The following is a 20898-nucleotide window of genomic DNA, read 5'->3' on the forward strand; positions in this document are numbered from 1 at the left end:
TGATTATTTGTGGTACATGATTTTACGTGAAAAACAAAAAAAACTAAAATGCAACCGAATACAAAGTTCCTCCCCAATTTTCAAATGGTCGGAACAAAAAACCAAATCCTATACATTTTCATAATACCTGTTTTTATCGAACAGGAACAAGCCAACTCCGGAAAAAGCAATGAAAATATATTAAAATCCATACACTAGAAAATCTCAGCGTTCTTTTACACTTAAAAATCAACTCCTACCCAGGTGGGGTAAAAAAGGCGGATAACGACAAACAGAACCGGTACTATTTTGACGGTACTTTTTCTTATTCATTGGCTGTATTTAATTCAGAGTAACATAATAATACCTAACCTGATGACTCGTTGAGGAAACTGCCCCTGGGAGATTTTTGAGATGTGGTAGATGACCCACTCACGAGACGCGATCGCTAAAACAGCACTTATCTAGCTGAAAAACATGTCTAGTCAGTATTGATTCAAACAACACCAAATACGCTGAAACAAAGACTAAATAACGGATGCACTGAAAACACACACAAAATTTTCGATTATCAACTGTTACAGAAGTTCTTGATTAGTATTTACAAAAGTATTCATTATCGCAAGGGTATCATTCTCATTATGGTACAGTAAATGGTAGTATATACACCAGCCGAAGAATCAACCAGCCGAAAAAGCGTGAGCGTTATATAATGATTATGCAACAATATGTAACAGTTACGAAATTTATAAAAATTTCACTCATATGATAAAACTTTTCGGCTGGTTTATGTACTCTGCGCATGTTAGGTTGGTTGATGCTTCAGCTATTTTATTTACCCTCACATCAAATGCTTCAATTTAATCGTCAGTTTGTACTAACTTGTTGAGTGGCTGCAGCACCGTATGGCGTGAATGAATTGGCATTTGGGGAGGGCAGACCAGCCCCTACCCCGGGCGGGAAGAACAACCCGTGGCTCCCACTGCATCCTGCGTGAGCTCCTCCGATTCCTGTGGTCGCCGCAGGTGTGTTTGCATTGCTTCCCATGTGACCTAATCGCAATTTATCAATCACGGATTCTGATCAGAGCTTTGAGGTTGCTAATAGCAGTATATCGCAGACTGCAGGCTGAAAACAGCCTATCCCGACATAAGGCTCAAACAATGATATTGTCCCACAAAACTACTAGAGATAGTAGAGAAATTTAGAGCTGTATTTTTTTTGCCGTAGAAAGCTTGTTGTTGTTGCTACATCGATCTCTGCTTTGAGCTTCTGATTGAATTAGAGAGATCGTTTATGTTTGAGAGTATGGGAATAATTGTTTTTGTCTTGTCTTATCTATCACTGCCGAGGGTCTATAGAAGCGAAACTGGCGAAGAAGTGGAAACTGTCTTGAGGAGAACCGAGTGAAACTCCATGCCCGGCTCAAACGGGCAGTTTTTATTAGTGAGGAGAACCGAGAAAAATATCCGTTGCGTGGGGTTATGTGATAAGCTGCAGATGTTTGGCAGCTTCTTCGGGGTTCTCTCATAAGCTCTCTATGGGAAGTGAGGTTGGGTGTACCCGGCAGTTCAACAGATGTTCGGTGGTGTGAGGTCCTATGTAGCAACTTGAGCAGATGTCGGGTATATAGTTAAGCCTGAGTAGTAGCTAGCGGTGGAAGTAGAATCTCCGCATCGCAATTGTGAGTGTTACATCGAGCTTTCATTTGGTGATATAATTAGGGGCATTCTACCAAAAAGCTTAAAAATTATCGTCAAGAAAGTTTTGTAGTTCTGTGGTGTGCAGGTTTTTGATCCCATAAAGGAATTCAAGCTTAGAGATGTTCTACCGGTTTACGTTAAGCAAAAAATCCAAGTCAGGTTTTCGTCTCGTCATGTAAATGTGTCATGTCTCTCATTCTTATGCATCCCGTTGTTGTTCTTAGAGCGTTGTTTTGCTTCATTTGTAAACGATGCCAGTTGGTGTAATAAAGTGTGGGGTTCGGAATTGGAGCTGCTTTGTTCAAGACACTCCCTCCAATTGCCTTGTAAGCGACTGTTTCTTTGGAGCAGACTTAAGTAGTGCCAGCAATTTTTTTTAAGTACACTATGCCTTTTTGTAGTTTGTCATGGGTCTTATGGCAGTTTTCATCGAATTTCAGTTAGTTGTCAAACGTTACTCTTAAAACTTGGGGGTTGCGAGTAGTGGGTAGGTTAGTTCCGTCAATCATAACATCTGGTTTTGAAGTCGAGAATAATGATGTTGTGGACTTATCTTTCAAAAGTGATAGGTTTCTGCCTGCTAAGTCATTTGGAGTCGAGAATAGTTTGTTGTGGACTTATCTTTCGATAGTGATAGGTTTCAGCCTGCTAAATCATTAATATGATGATGTGAGGGTTATGTCTTCTGCATAAATAGTCAACTTGATGTAATCCTTCTCTGGTAGAGGCATTTTTGACACAGATTAAATATTACCAGGGATAGCACACAACCTTGTGGAACACCTTTTTCCACCTTCCTGCGATTGGATTTAATGTCTCTAAATTCTACATAAATATGTCTGCATCGCAGGTAGGCAAGGACTCATCTTTTGGTGTTTAAAAACATATTCGAGCTGCTGTCACGTCTAGAGCGAACATTAGAGTTCTTTGGCATGGTTTGGCCTGGTTCAAACCAAAATTTATGTAGAAAGATACAGTTAAGGGGCAGTAAAAGACAATCTTTCTTTTGGTCGGTAGCTCTCAGCTTGTTCGGGATCTTTACCGGGTTCAGCTAGGGGTATTACTCTTCCCACTTTCCAATTTTTAGGTATGGTTGCATTAATCAATGGGAGGCTTATCAACTTACTGAGGTATTTAATAGCCTTTTTCCAATGAAAAGTAATTAAATTTGAGCAATGTTATCAGGTCCAAGCGCTGTGCTTTTTTGTACTCACTTCAGTGCTTCTTCTACCATCTTAGCAGAAATTGCTACATCCTTAGATCTAATTGTTCAACCTTACGAATAACTGCCCGTTTATACTTTTTGTTCTTGTATGGGCTTGGAGTGACTGGTTGGTTGAAATTATTACAGATTTCTTTTGTGTTGACAATGTTTTCGTTGTCAAAGAAAATAAGTGTTTCTTCGAGTTTTGGCATTTTTATTTGATAAACTTAACCGTAGACCAGAGTTAACTTGTTACCCTTCGATTATCAACATTGCCAATAAACTCAATCTATTTGTTCTGTTATTATTTTCAAACAAATTATTGAGTTTTTGTTTTCTTCAATTCTTTTGAGGTCTTCGGGATTTTGCTGTTGGAGATTGTCCCTTATTTTGGAGAGTCTAAGAGCTTCTGTTAGAAAATTTGGCTTCACCTCTTTACAACATCCTTGACGCATACGTCTAGATGCCGTGCCGCAAATTATTTTCCAGAAAATTTTATCGCCTTCTTAGTTGCTTTGGGTAGAGCCAAATTTCGAAACGCTTTTTCGCCCTCAATTCGAAAACTTTTCCAGCCCGCTTTTTTGAAGTTGAACTATGTTACTTAGTTGCCTCTGGTTTGAATTTTACAGATTAATTCTAGGGTGATGGCTGAATTGTCTGACTCCAGTATGTTGTCACAGAACCAATTGGTGTACATGACCAGGCTTGGCGTTGTTAGGCCGATAACAGGTGAGCTTACGGTGTTGCTTGTTTTCCTTATGGGTGTGTGGTCATTTATAACAACAAAATCAGATGCGTCTATTTCATCTGCAATTTTTAGACAATGCGAATCAGGTTGTAGTTCGGAGAGCCACAGAGCGTTATGTGCGTTAACATCACCTGATATTAACGCATTTGTGTTCGTTAGTAGGTAATGGATTGACGCAGTATTTCCGGGACCACAGCTTGAATGTGATGGGATGTGGATCAGTTAAAGATGACGTGTTAAAGACAAAGTCTAGGAAATTATTTTGATTGCTTGTTCTATATGGGGGTCGTTGAGTGATAATTTTAGTGTCTAACATTTTATGTCAACCTTAATAATCAATGCTAGTCCGCCTCCGTTGCATTTTAGGTGTATTCACCCTCCGAAGTGGCACCAGACACTGTATTGGTTAGGGATAAATTTATTGTGACACACACTTCAGTTATAGGGGCCAGGGTTAAGTTCGATTCCGCTGCGGAATAATAGAGTGAGAACTAGAAGTCCAGCCAGTAACAAGTACATGAGCAGGTAGGCTGGTTTTGGCTGCTCATTGCAGGCAGTTTAATATGCCGATCGAGATAGTCTCTTAGAAATTCAGAAACTTGTTTTCTCTTCTTGTCTAAAAATAACCACACAATTTGAACCAAATTTTATGTAGAAAGATACAGTTTAGGGCAGTAAAAGTCAATTTTTCTTTTGGTCGGTAGCTCTCAGCTTGTTCGGGATCTTTACCTTGTTCAGCTAGGGGTATTTCTCTTCCCACTTTCCAATTTTTAGGTATGGTTGCATTAATCAATGGGAGGCTTATCAACTTACTGAGGTATTTAATAGCCTTTTTCCAATGAAAAGTAATTAAATTTGAGCAATGTTACCAGGTTCAAGCGCTTTGCTTTTTTGTACTTGACTTCAGTGCTTCTTCTACCATCTTAGCAGAAATTGTTACATCCTTAGATCTGATTGTTCAACCTTACGAATAATTGCCCGTTTATACTTTTTGTTCTTGTATGGGCTTGGAGTGATTTGTTGGTTGAATTTATTACAGATTTCTTTTGTGTTGAGAATGGTCTCGTTGTCAAAGACAATAAGTGTTTCTTGGAAATTTTGCATTTTTATTCGATAAACTTAAACTTAGACCAGAGTTAACTTGTCGTCCTTCGATTATCAACATTGCCAAGAAACTCAATCTATTTGTTCTGTTATTATTTTCAAACACATTATTGATTTTTTGTTTTGTTCAATTCTTTTGAGGTCTTCGGGATGTTGCTGTTGGAGATTGTCCCTTATTTTGGAGAGTCTAAGAGCTTCTGTTAGAAAATTCGGCTTCACCTCTTTACAACATCCTTGACGCATAAGTCTAGATGCCGTGCCGCAAATTATTTTCCAGAAAATTTTATCGCCTTCTTTGTTGCTTTGGGTAGAGCTTAATTTCGAAACGCTTTTTCGCCCTCAGTTCGAAAACTTTTCCAGCCCGCTTTTTTGAAGTTGAACTATGTTACTTAGTTGCCGTCTGGTTTGAACTTTACAGATTAATTCTAGGGTGATGACTGAATTGTCTGACTCCAGTATGTTGTCACAGTACCAATTGGTGGACATGACCAGGCTTGACGTTGTTAGACCGATAACAGGTGAGCTTACGGTGTTGCTTGTTTTCCTTATGGGTGTGTGGTCGTTTATAACAACAAAATCAGATGCGTCTATTTCATCTGCAATTTTTAGACAACGCGAATCAGGTTGTAGTTCGGAGAGCCACAGAGCGTTATGTGCGTTGACATCACCTGATATTAACGCATCTGTGTTCGTTAGTAGGTAATGGATTGACGCAGTATTTCCGGGACCACAGCTTGAATGTGATGGGATGTGGATCAGTTAAAGATGACGTGTTAAAGACAAAGTCTAGGAAATTATTTTGATTGCTTGTTCTATATGGGGGTCGTTGAGTGATAATTTTAGTGTCTAATATTTTATGTCAACCTTAATAATCAATGCTAAACCGCCTCCGTTGCATTTTAGGTGTATTCACCCTCCGAAGTGGCACCAGACACTGTATTGGTTAGGGATAAATTTATTGTGACACACACTTCAGTTATAGGGGCCAGGGTTAAGTTCGATTCCGCTGCGGAATAATAGGGTGAGAACTAGAAGTCCAGCCAGTAACAAGTACATGAGCAGGTAGGCTGGTTTTGGCTGCTCATTGCAGGCAGTTTAATATGCCGATCGATATAGTCTCTTAGAAATTCAGAAACTTGTTTTCTCTTCTTGTCTAAAAATAACCACACAATTTGAACCAAATTTTATGTAGAAAGATACAGTTTAGGGCAGTAAAAGTCAATTTTTCTTTTGGTCGGTAGCTCTCAGCTTGTTCGGGATCTTTACCTTGTTCAGCTAGGGGTATTTCTCTTCCCACTTTCCAATTTTTAGGTATGGTTGCATTAATCAATGGGAGGCTTATCAACTTACTGAGGTATTTAATAGCCTTTTTCCAATGAAAAGTAATTAAATTTGAGCAATGTTATCAGGTCCAAGCGCTTTGCTTTTTTGTACTCGACTTCAGTGCTTCTTCTACCATCTTAGCAGAAATTGTTACATCCTTAGATCTGATTGTTCAACCTTAAGAATAATTGCCCGTTTATACTTTTTGTTCTTGTATGGGCTTGGAGTGATTTGTTGGTTGAATTTATTACAGATTTCTTTTGTGTTGAGAATGGTCTCGTTGTCAAAGACAATAAGTGTTTCTTGGAAATTTTGCATTTTTATTCGATAAACTTAAACTTAGACCAGAGTTAACTTGTTGTCCTTCGATTATCAACATTGCCAAGAAACTCAATCTATTTGTTCTGTTATTATTTTCAAACACATTATTGATTTTTTGTTTTGTTCAATTCTTTTGAGGTCTTCGGGATGTTGCTGTTGGAGATTGTCCCTTATTTTGGAGAGTCTAAGAGCTTCTGTTAGAAAATTCGGCTTCACCTCTTTACAACATCCTTGACGCATAAGTCTAGATGACGTGCCGCAAATTATTTTCCAGAAAATTTTATCGCCTTCTTTGTTGCTTTGGGTAGAGCTTAATTTCGAAACGCTTTTTCGCCCTCAGTTCGAAAACTTTTCCAGCCCGCTTTTTTGAAGTTGAACTATGTTACTTAGTTGCCGTCTGGTTTGAATTTTACAGATTAATTCTAGGGTGATGGCTGAATTGTCTGACTCCAGTATGTTGTCACAGTACCAATTGGTGGACATGACCAGGCTTGACGTTGTTAGGCCGATAACAGGTGAGCTTACGGTGTTGCTTGTTTTCCTTATGGGTGTGTGGTCGTTTATAACAACAAAATCAGATGCGTCTATTTCATCTGCAATTTTTAGACAACGCGAATCAGGTTGTAGTTCGGAGAGCCACAGAGCGTTATGTGCGTTGACATCACCTGATATTAACGCATCTGTGTTCGTTAGCAGGTAATGGATTGACGCAGTATTTCCGGGACCACAGCTTGAATGTGATGGGATGTGAATCTGTTAAAGATGACGTGTTAAAGATAAAGTGTAGGAAAATATTTTGATTACTTGTTCTATATGGGGGTCGTTGAGTGATAATTTTAGTGTCTAATATTTTATGTCGGCCTTAACAATCAATGCTAGTCCGCCTCCGTTGCATTTTAGGTGTATTCACCCTCCGAAGTGGCACCAGACACTGTATTGGTTAGGAATAAATTTATTGTGACACACACTTCAGTTATGTGGGCCAGGGTTAAGTTCGATTCCGCTGCGGAATAATAGAGTGAGAACTAGAAGTCCAGCCAGTAACAAGTACATGAGCAGGTAGGCTGGTTTTGGCTGCTCATTGCAGGCAGTTTAATATGCCGATCGAGATAGCCTCTTAGAAACTTAGAAACTCAGAAACTCGTTTTCTCTTCTTGTCTAAAAATAACCATACAATTTGTGCGTGGCCTACCTCCGGTGGAGTGGTGATGGAGGGAGGAGAAAGAGGCGGCGGTGCCGGCTGAGATGGGTCCGCCGGGTGCGGCAGCAGAGGGTGGGAGGCTTCCCGCGGGAAAGTGGGTTCCACACATGATGCACTTGTTGGCCACCATGGAGGCACCTGTAACTGGGGATCCCACTTGAATATTGAGACCTGGAACATATCAAATGAAAAGGATAAGAGACAATTAGAAACGCGTTTATGAACTTTAAAAAATCAAAACAGCAGATTTTTTTGCAGAAAGTCAAAGAAAATTCAACACCTTAAAGCTCTGTGACTTACAATAGTATATTAGGACTGACACTTCAATGATAAAACTATCCCTATTTGAACACAGAGGCAAAGCTTCGCAAACACTAGCAAGAAAACCACAAAAAAGCAGCTCAAGTAGAAAAAAACTTCGAATTAGTAAAACTATGCGATGTGTCGGATTCGAACAAGCGACCTCATCAATATAGATAGATAGATAGATAGATAGATATAGATATCCCCTCCAAACGTAACATCAGCCGAAACATTTAAAACCGAATAATTATTCAAGGCGAAAAAAAATTAAACTGAAAATTCTTAAAATTGGAGCTGGTAAATTTTCAAATTTCAAGAAAAAAATTATATGAAGTTCACTTACAGTGAATCAGATGAAAAACCCGTGCCATTAAAAATAAGCCCACAACAAAGCAGACAGGCAATAGTCCAGAAATGGATTTTTCCTGGAACCAAATTCCTAATTTGGAAAAAATATATATAGGCCCTCACTGGAGTCAAACCACTCAGAATGATCTGTGTTTTCACTGGCATCTGCTTTTTTGGGTCAACCATACTACAAAAACTCTCTTATCTTAGATCTTATTACACGTTTTGTTTAACTGATGCAAGAAAAATGGGTAATTTCAAAAATTGGACTTAGCCCAAAACGTTTGTTGTTTCGCTATTAAAATAAGTGAAAGACTGAAACTCTATGAGAAATTGCAACTTTCCCTAATTCATAAAATTCCTCTTACAAAAAGAAACAGTCGCCACTGCTCGAGGGAAAATTCTCGCAATCAGTTATTTTGATAGAATCTTTCATCTCAAAATTGATAGGATAGTTTCTAAGAAGAAAGATATTTCGAAATAACGGTCAAAGTTCAAAAACTTGAGTTTCCAAAAGCCATAGCTTCTTTCTGCAATAAGAAGGTCGTTGCCGCATTAGCAGTGAAGATTCCTAAAACGAGGTTTCCGCTTATTCAGATTCCTAAAACGGGGTAGCCGCTTTAGGCAGGTAGTTTACGAGAAGTTTCAAACAACGGTAAAAAAAATCTAATGTTTGACTATTTGCGAGGGCCAAAACTTTTCTTGCAAAAATTGGGCATAATCGTTTCTGCAGGGGGACTTCCCTGAATCCATTGAACCCAAAACCTCAGATTTTGGAGAGTACTTTGAGAAAACGAAAAAAAAATCGAACATTTTGGTAGAGTAGTTTTCCACTGACTAAATTTTTGCAAAAAGTGAGGAGTGAAGCAAACACAAGTGAGGAAAACGCAAACAAGAGCTCTAAACGGGCAAAACAATGAAAAGGAAAAACGAAAATTTTGAATATCAATGTTGAGATTAGGAGTATCACGTCCTCTCATCTGCTCCACGGCTGCTTGTGTTTTTACTAACATTAGCCACCAAAAAAGCAGCAAAAATTTGAGCAAAAAAACCATTAATTTCAATCTCCGACCTGATGATTAGGAGCCTCACTCACGTTCCTGGATCTGCGTCACTCACGTCCCCCCATCTGCGCCACGGCCACTTGGAAGTAAACTAGTGGCCCAGCTAAGGCTGGATGTACGTGTTTTATTGTTTTTAATCATATATTGTACTGATACGAAAATGCGTGATTTTCAAAACTTCAAAAAACAAAAAAAAAGACTTTGCGCAAAACCCTAGTATTTTCTCTGCTTAGGCAGGAGATTAGCTGCTTATTTAAGATAAAACTTCTACTCTCTTTCAAAATTATTCTTCTCAGATTTGGCTGAATAGTTTTCAAAAAAAAATGAAAAAGATTCAAAAAACTATCAAAAAATCAGAAATTTGACTTTTCCTAAGCCCAACTTTTTCTCTACTAAAACATGGGAACAACCTCTTATGCATGGAAAATTTCCAGATTTACCTTGAAGTTTTGTAGAATAGTGATGAAATTTCTAAGAAAAAAACGGCCGATTGCAATAGTACCCGATTGCAATACCCTGGCTATCGCAAGGGTGATTATAACATGATGACGTTGTAATAGATAATAAGGTATAATATAATAAAACCATTGAAAGTGGGCACTAATTGACTGTAAATCAAGAATTTAACCAACTGACAATTGAAAAAGAGTAATGAACGCAAGGAAACAGAACAAACTGACTTGCTTCTAATGAAATTTTTCAACTTACGATATTTAGAGAACAATAAATATCCTTAAAACTCTTTGAATTTTACGAACAATTTATGGTTGGTGTTTTTTTGATAAATTAAATATGAGAAAATTGGAAAAACAGGTAAAACTTTTTATTTCGCTGGGACCTGATAATCAATTTCATTTTCGAAATTCGAAATCAATCACGTTTTTCGTGACCTTTACTTTTAGTTGTTCGCGATAGCGGAGTTTGCTTTCATTTTACACAGAGGCGAAGCTGCGCTTCGCAAACACCAGGAAGAACACGACAAAACATCAGCTCTTTAAAATGAAATAAGGTAGAAACAAGCATGGAATTAAGAAAAATCCGTCGTGTTCTGCCACACGACGGAATCGAAGCTCTGACCATGAGATTAGGAATCTCACTCCTAACCTCTGTGCCAATTACGCTTCAAAATCGGCAAACACTAGTCAGATGCTAAGAAATTTCTTTCGTGATTACATTACAGACCGTGATGAAATTACAGACCGTGATTATTGTAAAAGTGCCACGAAATGAGCCCTTTTATTTACGGGTTAGGTTGGGGAAAACAGAAGGTTCTGAACAAAGGAAATTAATTTAACTTAAAAGCAATCAAAAGTCAACCAGCAAAAAATCAAAATTGAGGGTGAACAAATTTAAATTTGAACACTTTTTTCAGAAGAAAAAACGCAAAAAAAAAACTCACCAAGACCTATTCAAGTGTACTCATTACGTTCATTAATCTGGAAATCAAGTTCTGATAATGATGACAGTTACCTCCGGAAATGGATCTGTGATGGAGTGGCGATCCAGGCACCACTGGAATGGGACTAGACGCGCTCTTCCTGCTCTCATTGAAGTGTCTACACAAAACACACTAGATTTACATCATTTATTTTATTTTTTATATATTTTACTTCGTTTATTCGATTTACTTTTTTAGATGGTTTTTCCACGAGAGGAAGGACCAACATACGAACCGTTCACTTTTTTACAAAGAACCGCTATTCTGCCTGTTCACAATTACATGCAATTTTTGGATATTTTTGGGGGTGGGTGATATTTCAACTTTAAGCGATAAATGCGGATAATGGTTGGCCTGGAACCGATTTTCCGATTCTTCTTTGTCTCTGATTGAGGCGGAGACATGATTAAACATATTTCAATCTTTTTTTTGATGTATTAAAAATATTAAAATGATGTTGTCCTATCCAACTGTTTCAGTCCCTCGTTGCTACGAAAACGTCCAATTCGATTAACTTCTTTCAAAAATCGTGCAGCTATAACTCATTCAACCTTTCGTCGTCTATTTCGAGGGACGATTCGCTCTCGCTCAACTGTTTGTTCAGAGCATCCGATCTTTCTTTCTCCCTCGCCAGCTTCCTCTCCAGCAGTAACTTCTCTGCTCTCAGAGCATCCTCTTCCTTCGTCACCTCCTTCAGCCTTTTCGCATCTAAACAAAAAAGTACTAACGTTGCTAAAACGAAGCGATGCAAAAACCAATGAGATCTGGTTCTTAAAAATGGGGTTTCATCCTTCGGTGATATTCAATTGAAAACTAAATATATTTCCTAATTTAAGATGATCCATCACTTGCTCAACTTTGATAGTTTACTTAATTATAGCAAAAAAAAATCCCGGAAAGCAGAAAAAAGTGGCAATCAAATTAGGACACGCTCTTCACTGGCGACTCACGTTCAATCTGACAAGACTTGAGTTGTTTCTTGAGTCTGCTGACTTCTGACCTCAAATCGTCCACTTTGTCCGACAGTCCAGAGGCATCATCCCCATCAGCATCCGATTGGTCCTCCTGCAGCCAAAGCAGACTCAGAATTTCAAAGCAGTCAAATCAGAATTTCAACTTATTACACATGGATAAACTAGGGAAAGGGAAGATTTAGTAGATACTTATTTAACCAACGGGACAGTATAAAGTACACGGAATCATAAAAATATTGTAAAGCCGATCGACATTTTACAGCCTCACAAAGTGTTATTTTATTAGCCCATGTGTAGGGCACATTGCATTGTACAATTGCAAGCATGTGGGTTCCGAAAAAGATCAAACAGGAAAAAGCTAACCGAAAAAGTTAAACCGTAAAAGTTTACCGAAAACAATAGAAATATAACCTGTGGTGCGGTTAAGGGCACAAAAGTTACAAAAGTATTCTATCTGTAGTGACACACTCCTCATTCTTACAGCACATTTTTAAAATGCTCGAGAATGGCCTAGAAAAAGTAGACGTAACAGCACAGTCAGAACAATCATAGAAAAACTAATTCGATCAAGCAAAGGAAGAAGCACAAAGAACGAATTCACTTCATTTTTAAGGAGCACTTCCTTTTTAAGAACGCACACAACAATTTCCAAAATCAAATCATTGAAAGCAGACTTCACAGTAAAAAAAAAAGAACACTTTAATTGCAAAATGATAATCAATAAGATGATGCAAGTGTAGGCCATGCAATTTTTGTCTAGTATGATAAATATTTACAGAATAATAATTTAACAAATATAATTTTGTCTTCAAATAAATTTAAATTGTTTCCACGATCTTTTTCCATAGGTTACCATAGAGGGATCTTCACTGAAAATAGATAGAAAATAATTCTTAAATTTAAATTTCATAGTCTTATATGTTAAGCTGCTGCTGGTAAAGTTTCCATTTGTGCTTCAATTTGGTTCCATACCAAAAACTTATTTTCTGAAAAAAAAAGTTTTCGATATAATGACTGCTAAACCTTTCATGGAAGTGTAATTTTTTAGTTCTCTTGTTCTATTGATTTGTGTCATTCTCGTATTGATTCTTGTGTATGCTGGTAGTAGATTATGTTTGATTTTCCAAAGGTGACAGACTAATTTCCAATTACGAAACATTGAAACTGGTAGCATATTGTATTTTCTCACTACCCTTCTCACCGCTCCAAAAACAAGTACGGATTTCTCCGAGCATGTGGAAAAATTTAATTGGACTATTCCACAAGCTTTCGATTACTCTAGACAGACAATTGAAAACATGGGCCTTCAACGTGATTTTTTTGAAACCTATCTCAACGCTATTCGAAAAATTTTATTAATTAGTCAGCAGGTAAATTATATCCGTGCTAAAATATCGTTGCTTTTTCCATGTCAAAAAAGAATGAAAAAATCCAACTGGAAACACAGCTCTCATGATTCACAAACTTTTTTTTAAAAAAAGGTTGAGAATGGCTGCATATCAATATACGTTCCGCTATCAGCCACAACAATCAAAGAAACTTAGCTAACTGACAGTTGGAAAAGATAATGAACGCAAGGAAACTAAAAAAACTGGCTTGTTTTTTTTTCAAAAACTTTCAATTTTTGAATTTCGAAAAAAAACAGATGGCCTTAAATCTCTTTGAATTTGTAAAATAATATATGATGAACACTTTTTTTAAAAATTAACCCAATTTAAGATCACTGGATCAATGTGCAAAACTTTTATTTCACTGGGAAATCTGATAATTAATTTCCTTTTTCGAAATTAGAAGTCGATCACGTTTTTCGTGACCTTTACACTTTAGCTTTCGATAGTCGAGTTTGCCTTCCTTTTAACAATGAAAAAACAATGAACTTGAAAATAAATCACAAGTCAAACCGCAAAAAATCTAAATGGTGTCCAAAATGTACATTGAAAACAGGCATTTTTAAGAGTAAACGTTAGAATTTGCGCTTAGTTTTGTCCACTAGTGTATTTAAGAGTACTCACTACGTTCAAAATTTCAGAACGCCTTCTTAGCACGCTTGATGACCTTATTGATATGGAATCTGGAAAAATCAGAGACAGCAAGCAAAAATCATAGAAAAACATAGTCGGCAGAAAGTTGGGAAAAAAGTCAATAAACGCACGGAAGGAAAATTTTTTGATGTTATGAACCATTGAGAAATCTGGAAAGTAAAGCCAACTTTCTAAATTAGAATTCGAATTTAGAATTAGAACTTCCTATCTAGTGCATTACAACTGTTCGATGGCGAAGTTTGCCTTCCTTTCAACGAAGAAAATCAATTTTTACACCGCGAAAAAGCAAATATGAGTCTTCACTACGCATCGACTCTAAAAAACATGCAGAATGATCCGACAAAAACTGAAAAGAAAACCACGAATCAGGAAGGAAATTCCTCTTGAAAACTTCACTGCATAACTGTAAAACATCAGTGCAAAATAGACACACGCGTTTCTCAGTTTTGAAGAAAAGTTGTTCAATGGGAAAAAAATAAGTGCAAATTTGAATAAAATCGAAAAATAATCTGTATGAAAACTATGATGAAACCATTCGATAGGCAGCTAAGTGCCGCTTTGTGTTTTTCAAGCTATAATATTTTTGGCTCAGAAAAATTATGCATTTTTCTATTGCTGAAAATGAGTTTATTATATGCCCTACATGTGCCTGTCCGTTCGCAGCACTGCTCTGTTCCGAACACGTTTCGTGGTAACTGACACTGTCCCTGCTTTTATCCTCCACCTCTCCGACAACAGCGGCACTGGGGTTGCTCTTCGGTGGACTCTGGTCACTCAGTTGCGTGATGAGGTCTTGCTTCTGCTTCTCAAGGTCGTCCATTTGCTTCCACAATTTGTTCACCAGCTGTTCCTGTTCCTGTTCCAGGTAGTTTTCAAGGTCCACTTTGTCTCTTCTCAGCTTAACAAAACGCCATATTTTACCCGTATTGGTTTCATATAAGGTTTTTTTCCTGGCTATATGGTTCATAGCGTTGTTTAAATGAATCACTCATAATTAAAGTCAAAAATCGGACAGATAGTAAAACAATCTCGAACGCTAATAAAGCTTGGTTTTATATTTTCAAGTATACAGCCACATTAGCAAAAGTATTCGTCACACATTTTCGACGACAAGACCTTTGATTGCGATTGACGCGAATTAGATTACATTGAGAGAAAAACTGCGGCACATGAAAATTGCTCAATATTTCACCAGAAAATCATCGCTACGGCTTGTTTGGTGATTATGGGACTCGCTTTTAATTTAGTTTTCGAGTTTTCTTCGTTTTATAGGATCTGCATGAAAATTTTGCAAATCAGCTGGATCACTTCTAGTCTATTTTTCAGAAGCCTTCAAATATCCTATGAAAACTTCATACGCGTTTCTTTTTCTTCAAAATCAGAATCAGTATTCGCGTGAAGCAGCCAAAATTGGTATTTCTTACGGCAAAACTAATTTGGCCGCTCGATGGCTATGCTTTTTTTCTGTTGGTTTTTATGGAGACAGTGCCTTGTAAGTATTTAGAGTAGATTTGAAGAGCTACTCTTTCAAGAAGTATCCAGTTGATTTGCACAATTTTCCAGCCATACTATGAACCGAAAAAGCTCCCCAGTTGGTGTTCAAAAACTGCTGTACCAATACTTTTCCCATGTGACTGTAGATTTTGAGACTAGTTAGCGGAGCTTTGTTCAAGCAAATCTATAATCATTCTTCTGGAAACGTACCTGTTCCAAAGCCGCTTGTTTTTTCGATGTTTCGTGTTCCAATTTTTCAATCTTCTTCATCAGCCGACCAATTTGGTTCTGCTGCTCAACTTCCAGTGTATTCTCCAGCTGCATCTTCTCTTCTCGCAACTTAGCCAATTTTCGACTGAGGTCATTGGTCAGATACTCTTCCTCTTGTTCGTATGTGGTAGCTAGAACTTCTTTCTCTTTCTTCAAAGATTGGATCTTCCTCAGGAGTGTGTTGCTTATGTATTCTTCCTCTTGCTCCGCTCGTGCTTGCTAAACATTTTTCACACAATCAATTAAATAATCCGCAACCCGCGTCAATTAAGATATATGAGTTAGGAGTTCAAATAGAAACAAAGGATAGCCGGTTTCTGTTCGGGAAGCGCAATGTTCCGACCACACTAATTGAAAAAAAAATCAAAAATAAAGAAAAAATTGACAACCCCAAAAAATAAAACTGTCCAAAAATCTAGGCTATTTTTTGAAGTAAAGGGCAATTGAATAAGGTGCCAAACTGCAAGAAAAAAGTAATAATAGCTGAAACTACGTTTCAACTGAAACAAAACATTAGTGAGAGTTCAGCCTCTTGTCAACTTTCGTTTAAATTTTGGCTTCAAAAATTTAAATATGCTACAAGCTTAGGATCACTCGGAGCTCTCTTTGAGGGTGGCGTGTCACAGAGCCGAATACCCGAAAAATAAATTCGTTCCTGGATGGCCTAAAAATATATTCGTTCCCGGATAGCCGAAAAGTAAAAAACCTAATAAGGGCCCCCAAACTGAAGGACCAAATTAAGGGCCACCAACCGAAATTATAATGACAATGCAGGGGCGCATCTAGGATTTTCTCGAGGGGGGTGGACAAATTTTTAAAAACTCGCTAAAAAAAACAGACCAAAAATGCCGTTTTTGAGATCTTTTGAAGAATTCTGATTACAATATTGCTTTTTTCAGCGCGTGCTCCCCGTTAAAATTAGTATATATTGAAAAAATTTAGGGTTTATTGGCCGAAGATGGATGTCATAAAAAATTCAAAAATGCCAACGAGGGGACCCTTTGGTTGGTGACGGGGTCAAAAACCTGTAGTAATCGGGCTTTTGTTGTTAATTAATTCAATGAGAGTAAAAGTATTAGACAATCAAGTCTCTTAAAATGCTCCGAATTTTGTTAGCTAACAGGCTGCAAAATTTTGAGGCTCTTTTTTGTCCAATTAAAATGCGTCTCAATTTAGAGCAAGGTTTCTGATTTAATTTAATTGAAACCGGAGGTATTTAGGTTTTTCGCCTATCCGGGAATCCGGCTCCGCACCTCTTTGAGGTAGTCAAAAATCAGCCGAAAAGTTTATATTACCCATGGTTCCTTTCCTTCCCGCCTCTAGGGGTTGGCCGGCACAAAAAATTGTAGAAAAACTTACTAAATTAACTCGCGCTCTCCTGAGTTCTTCGTTCTCCTCTTTTAGGTTTTTGCATCGTAATTTGAGAGTATCAACTTCTATTTTCAACACCGTGTTTTCCTGCTGGAGCGAGCGGACTCTTGCCATAATACTCAGTCGGCCCATTGAATTGGGCCCCTCTTCACAGGTTGAAGCATCACTTTCACCCGCATCACTCGTAGAGTCGTAGATTACAGCGGAGTTAGCAGCTGAATGCGCCATTGATGCCAACCCACTGTAGTTTTAGATTACATTCAAATGGATAGACTGAAAATTTATTCTGGACTATAGATTAATAACGAAGAGTACGTACATTGCTGAACCAAATGAAATTATCAAATATTATAAAAATCTTTATTTTCCAGTTGAAAGTATTTTCAGATGTACAATTGGAAGTCAAATTATTATAATGAAATTACCATTGAAAGTCAAATACAGTAAAACTTTAAAATAAAAGTGTGACATTCGACCAGAATGGCGCCACAATGCATGGCAACTTCGAAATTTTAATGTAACCGTAGACTGGGATGATTGACAGCTTTGGTAGATTAACTGTACTAATCGTACGATTCAACGAATTAGGAAAGGTCAATTTGAAGTGACGAAACAAATTTTAAAAATTCGTTCTGAATTATAGACACGTCACGACCTTGAGATTACGCTACAACTAAAATGTCAAAAAAGAAAAGAACAATATTCGTTGACACAGACAAGACGAACGAAAAATAGCAACGAACGAAGAAATTATAGTGGTTGACGTTAACGGAAGACCATTCCGAATAGTAACGATTATAACTGTACAATCGTTACCAAAGACTTCCCGAGAACCAGTAAGGGTAATGGGACGACTTTACCAGCCTTCCGGAGGGACGATAAGACCGCTACCGCTCTTCGTCCGGATTCCAGAATCCGGAGGGGGTCTCGGGGAGGAGAATGTATCTCCATTTTAATAACTTTCAGCTTCCTTTTAGCTTCCATGTCCTGATTTGAATTTAGTTAACATCGAATTCATTTTCAGAATATGAGAAACTAGGAATTGTGACATTCGACCAGAATTGACAAAAAGACAGTTACGAAGGGCTAGCTGCTAACCTTCCGAATTGGCAGTTTTAAAGGATTAACAGTGTTATTCAGACGATTAGACAAATTGTGAAGGCTAAAGGATTTGGAAATTCTTAAAATTTAAAATTCGAATTGTGACGTCACAATTCTGAGAAACGTCAAAAACGGCCATTTTGGAAGAAATCTGAAATAAAAACAGAACAACGAGATACGTTGCGAAAATAACAACCACAACAGTTGTGAGAAAAACGACTAGAAATAGAGAAATACGACAGAGTATTAGCAGAGACCGCTCCGAGTTGCAACGATTGTGCCGCTACAATCGTTGCAAGGCCATTCACGCTAACGGTGAAGGGTGGAAACAAGCCTTCCGGAGGGGTCTTGGGACTTGAACTCAAACTGTTTTATACGAACTTTTAGCTTCCCGGTTATGTCTCGAATTGAATTTAATTAACATCTGGATTTATTTTCTGACGATGAGAAGCTAGGAGTTAAGGTAAAGGGTTGATCCATTTTCGATGGAGATGATTATTTTTATCTACTGATCAGAAACAATAATAATCAAACAAATAGTAGTAGCCCTACATTTAGGAGTGACCTCGTGGTCTGGGGATACTGAGACCCAGCCATGAGCTCACTAATTTTGCATGTAAGTAAGTTAATTTGAGCGTACTGGTCAGAGCCGGAGAACTGTAACGTTTTTGTCGACCCGATGTTAGAAAGACCACCAAAAGAACTGGCTCGGTTAGAGACGTTGAAAAGCATGTAGAGCTCTGTTTCGACGCTGGCCAGTCGTTTTAAAGCTTAGCTCTATTTTCCGTCGATATGTACTTCCGGGCGAACGTTACATAGATGTTTTTATGGCGCTCCTGAGTGTTAATCTTTTTTAACATCATGACCGGCAGAACCGTTAACGAGCAATCCGCGCCGAGCGGATGCTCATACTAATGCCCTTAATAGGCCCTAACGGCCGGGGTGGAAGGGTAGTTCGGAACGCGGAAGCCTTCCGGATTCCCGTGAATAGCTTTTTAACCTAGTTAAGACCAAAAATTCACGTTCCAGGAAGGGTGGGGGGATCGGCCGTCCCCTCGTTCCCTGAGAGGTCTGTGACCAAAAACACTTAAAGATATACAAGAAACCAAACAGAAAATAGTATAGTACCCAAGAAAAACAAAAACATAAAAAAATAACCGAAAAAACCAAAAACAGTTAAAAAAAAGTATAAAATCAGTAGAAATCATCCCCCATACGAGATGTGATCCAACCCTCCCGTTTGCTGTTGTTAGATAAATTGTTGTTACAGACATTTATATCAGTCAAGATCGTTACTATCAATTTTGTGGCCCATTTGTGAGGCTTGTGCTGTAGGGTGTTTTGAGTATTTAAGCACGTTAATGCTAATTTGCGCTCAATCCGGAAGAGTCTCGGGATTAGTGAAGAAGACTGATCCTGCAAGCAGTACAAGGGGTGATAAGAGGGGTCTCAACGACAACAACAGTCGACTGTTGGGTATCGTTAACAAATTTGTATCCCTTTTGGTACAAACAAAATAAGATAGTAATGCTCGACAATGCTCGAAATTCCGAGTTAAGCACTTTAATTGGGATATTGAACAAACCCGGAGGGGTATAGTATTACTATTATTATCATTTATACAGCCTATATTATTACTTCTATATCGTTTTTCAGTGAAAAACACAGTAAAAGGACCGGTTTTTAGGGTCAAAATAGCAATATTTTGATTCCCCACAAATCGCAATTTTTGAGAAATCGTTATTTTTTGAAACGGAAAAAAGCACTAAATTAGTGAATTACATTGTAACTATACTAGTATATTAAATAGAACCAGTTGAGTTTAGTTCAGAAGTGGTTGGATACCAAAAACCTCATTTTCGTGATTTTTGAATAGACGAAACGAAATTTTTTGACATTTTTGAGTTAGGACAGTAAAAATTCTTGTTCGGACAACGTCCACTAGTGAATTGACAGGTTTTAAACTCGTTTGCCGATAACTTTCCGGGTTAAAGAGAAATCGAACTTAACGTGTTTGATTTAGTGGATTCATCAATCCGGAGGGGCCGGAATAGCATAGTTTTTTGCAAAATTTTCAGTTAGAGCGTTTTAGATCGGGTTTTTTGCATTGAACTAGAAGCGTACAGGCTTTCTGAGCTCGGATAAAAAAATTTTAGGTCAAAAAGAACAGAATTGCGAAAAAAGTTAGGCGGAACCTATAAGAGAGAAGTTTTTTGACTTTAGAAAAAGACGTTTTGGTTAATAACTTTAGAACTACTGGACTGATCCAGTTGATCTTGGTACTATTAGAACAGAAATTAGCTGAGCTTACTCATAGGAACATCAATTATTCAAAAAAATAAGCCTAAATTTGTTTTAATATTGTTTTTAGCAATTTCACTAAATTGGGAAGTGAGTTATGACCGATGTGGTTAACTCATGGAGTAATTTTGGATAGGGTACACCGTCTGCTCGTCACGCTATCTTATTTTCGGCCGGATAGATTCGTGCAACTTCTTAGTCTAATACCGATCCTAATCTTACTCTTATATCTACAAGTCTCAGGGTGTTTAACTAGTCTCTGCTAGGCTCAATAGATCTAGAGTATACTGGCTTATTGCAACTGCTGAAGTTCTCTTGGAGAGGCAACTAATTTCTAAGTTAAATTCAAATCTCTCTGTTGCTGAAATTACAAGTAATTTCAGCACTTACAAATAAGTGAGTTGTTAGTTGGATGGATTATGATTGGTTAATATTAAATATTTTACAGTGGTAAAATATCCAATTTAGCCAATAATAAAATGTAGTTTAGATCAGGTTCCACCCATCCGGGGCTTACAAAGCTTTTTAGAACTATCTTTCTTCTCTGCAATTTGAAGGATGGATGATGAACGTTGGTATTTGGCGAACATCATTTTCTTTTCCGGTTCC

At 37.7% G+C, this 20898-nt stretch overlaps 3 protein-coding genes across 3 annotated transcripts in view; all 3 read right to left on the reverse strand.

Annotated features, from left to right (window-relative positions):
- LOC134840490 (Bardet-Biedl syndrome 1 protein homolog) overlaps nt 1–20898 on the reverse strand; it is a gene marked incomplete in the record, with an annotated part of 512639 nt that overhangs the window by 77035 nt on the left and 414706 nt on the right.
- The window catches only part of LOC134840491 (uncharacterized), a 453696-nt gene that overhangs the window by 18092 nt on the left and 414706 nt on the right, over nt 1–20898 (reverse strand). The gene's annotated exons all lie outside the window — the stretch shown is intronic.
- Nucleotides 347–17115, reverse strand: LOC134839960 (coiled-coil domain-containing protein 6-like). The gene is made up of 9 exons (XM_063855589.1): nt 16876–17115; nt 15457–15735; nt 14396–14650; nt 11687–11801; nt 11288–11444; nt 10769–10854; nt 7575–7754; nt 862–1031; nt 347–427 (listed from the first exon to the last, which is right to left on the reverse strand). Exons 1-9 carry the CDS (start codon nt 17113–17115, stop codon nt 347–349), a joined length of 1563 nt encoding a protein of 520 aa, XP_063711659.1.

Source organism: Symsagittifera roscoffensis, chromosome 2 (genome assembly GCF_963678635.1).
Source record: "Symsagittifera roscoffensis chromosome 2, txSymRosc1.1, whole genome shotgun sequence".
NCBI lineage: Eukaryota > Metazoa > Xenacoelomorpha > Acoela > Convolutidae > Symsagittifera > Symsagittifera roscoffensis.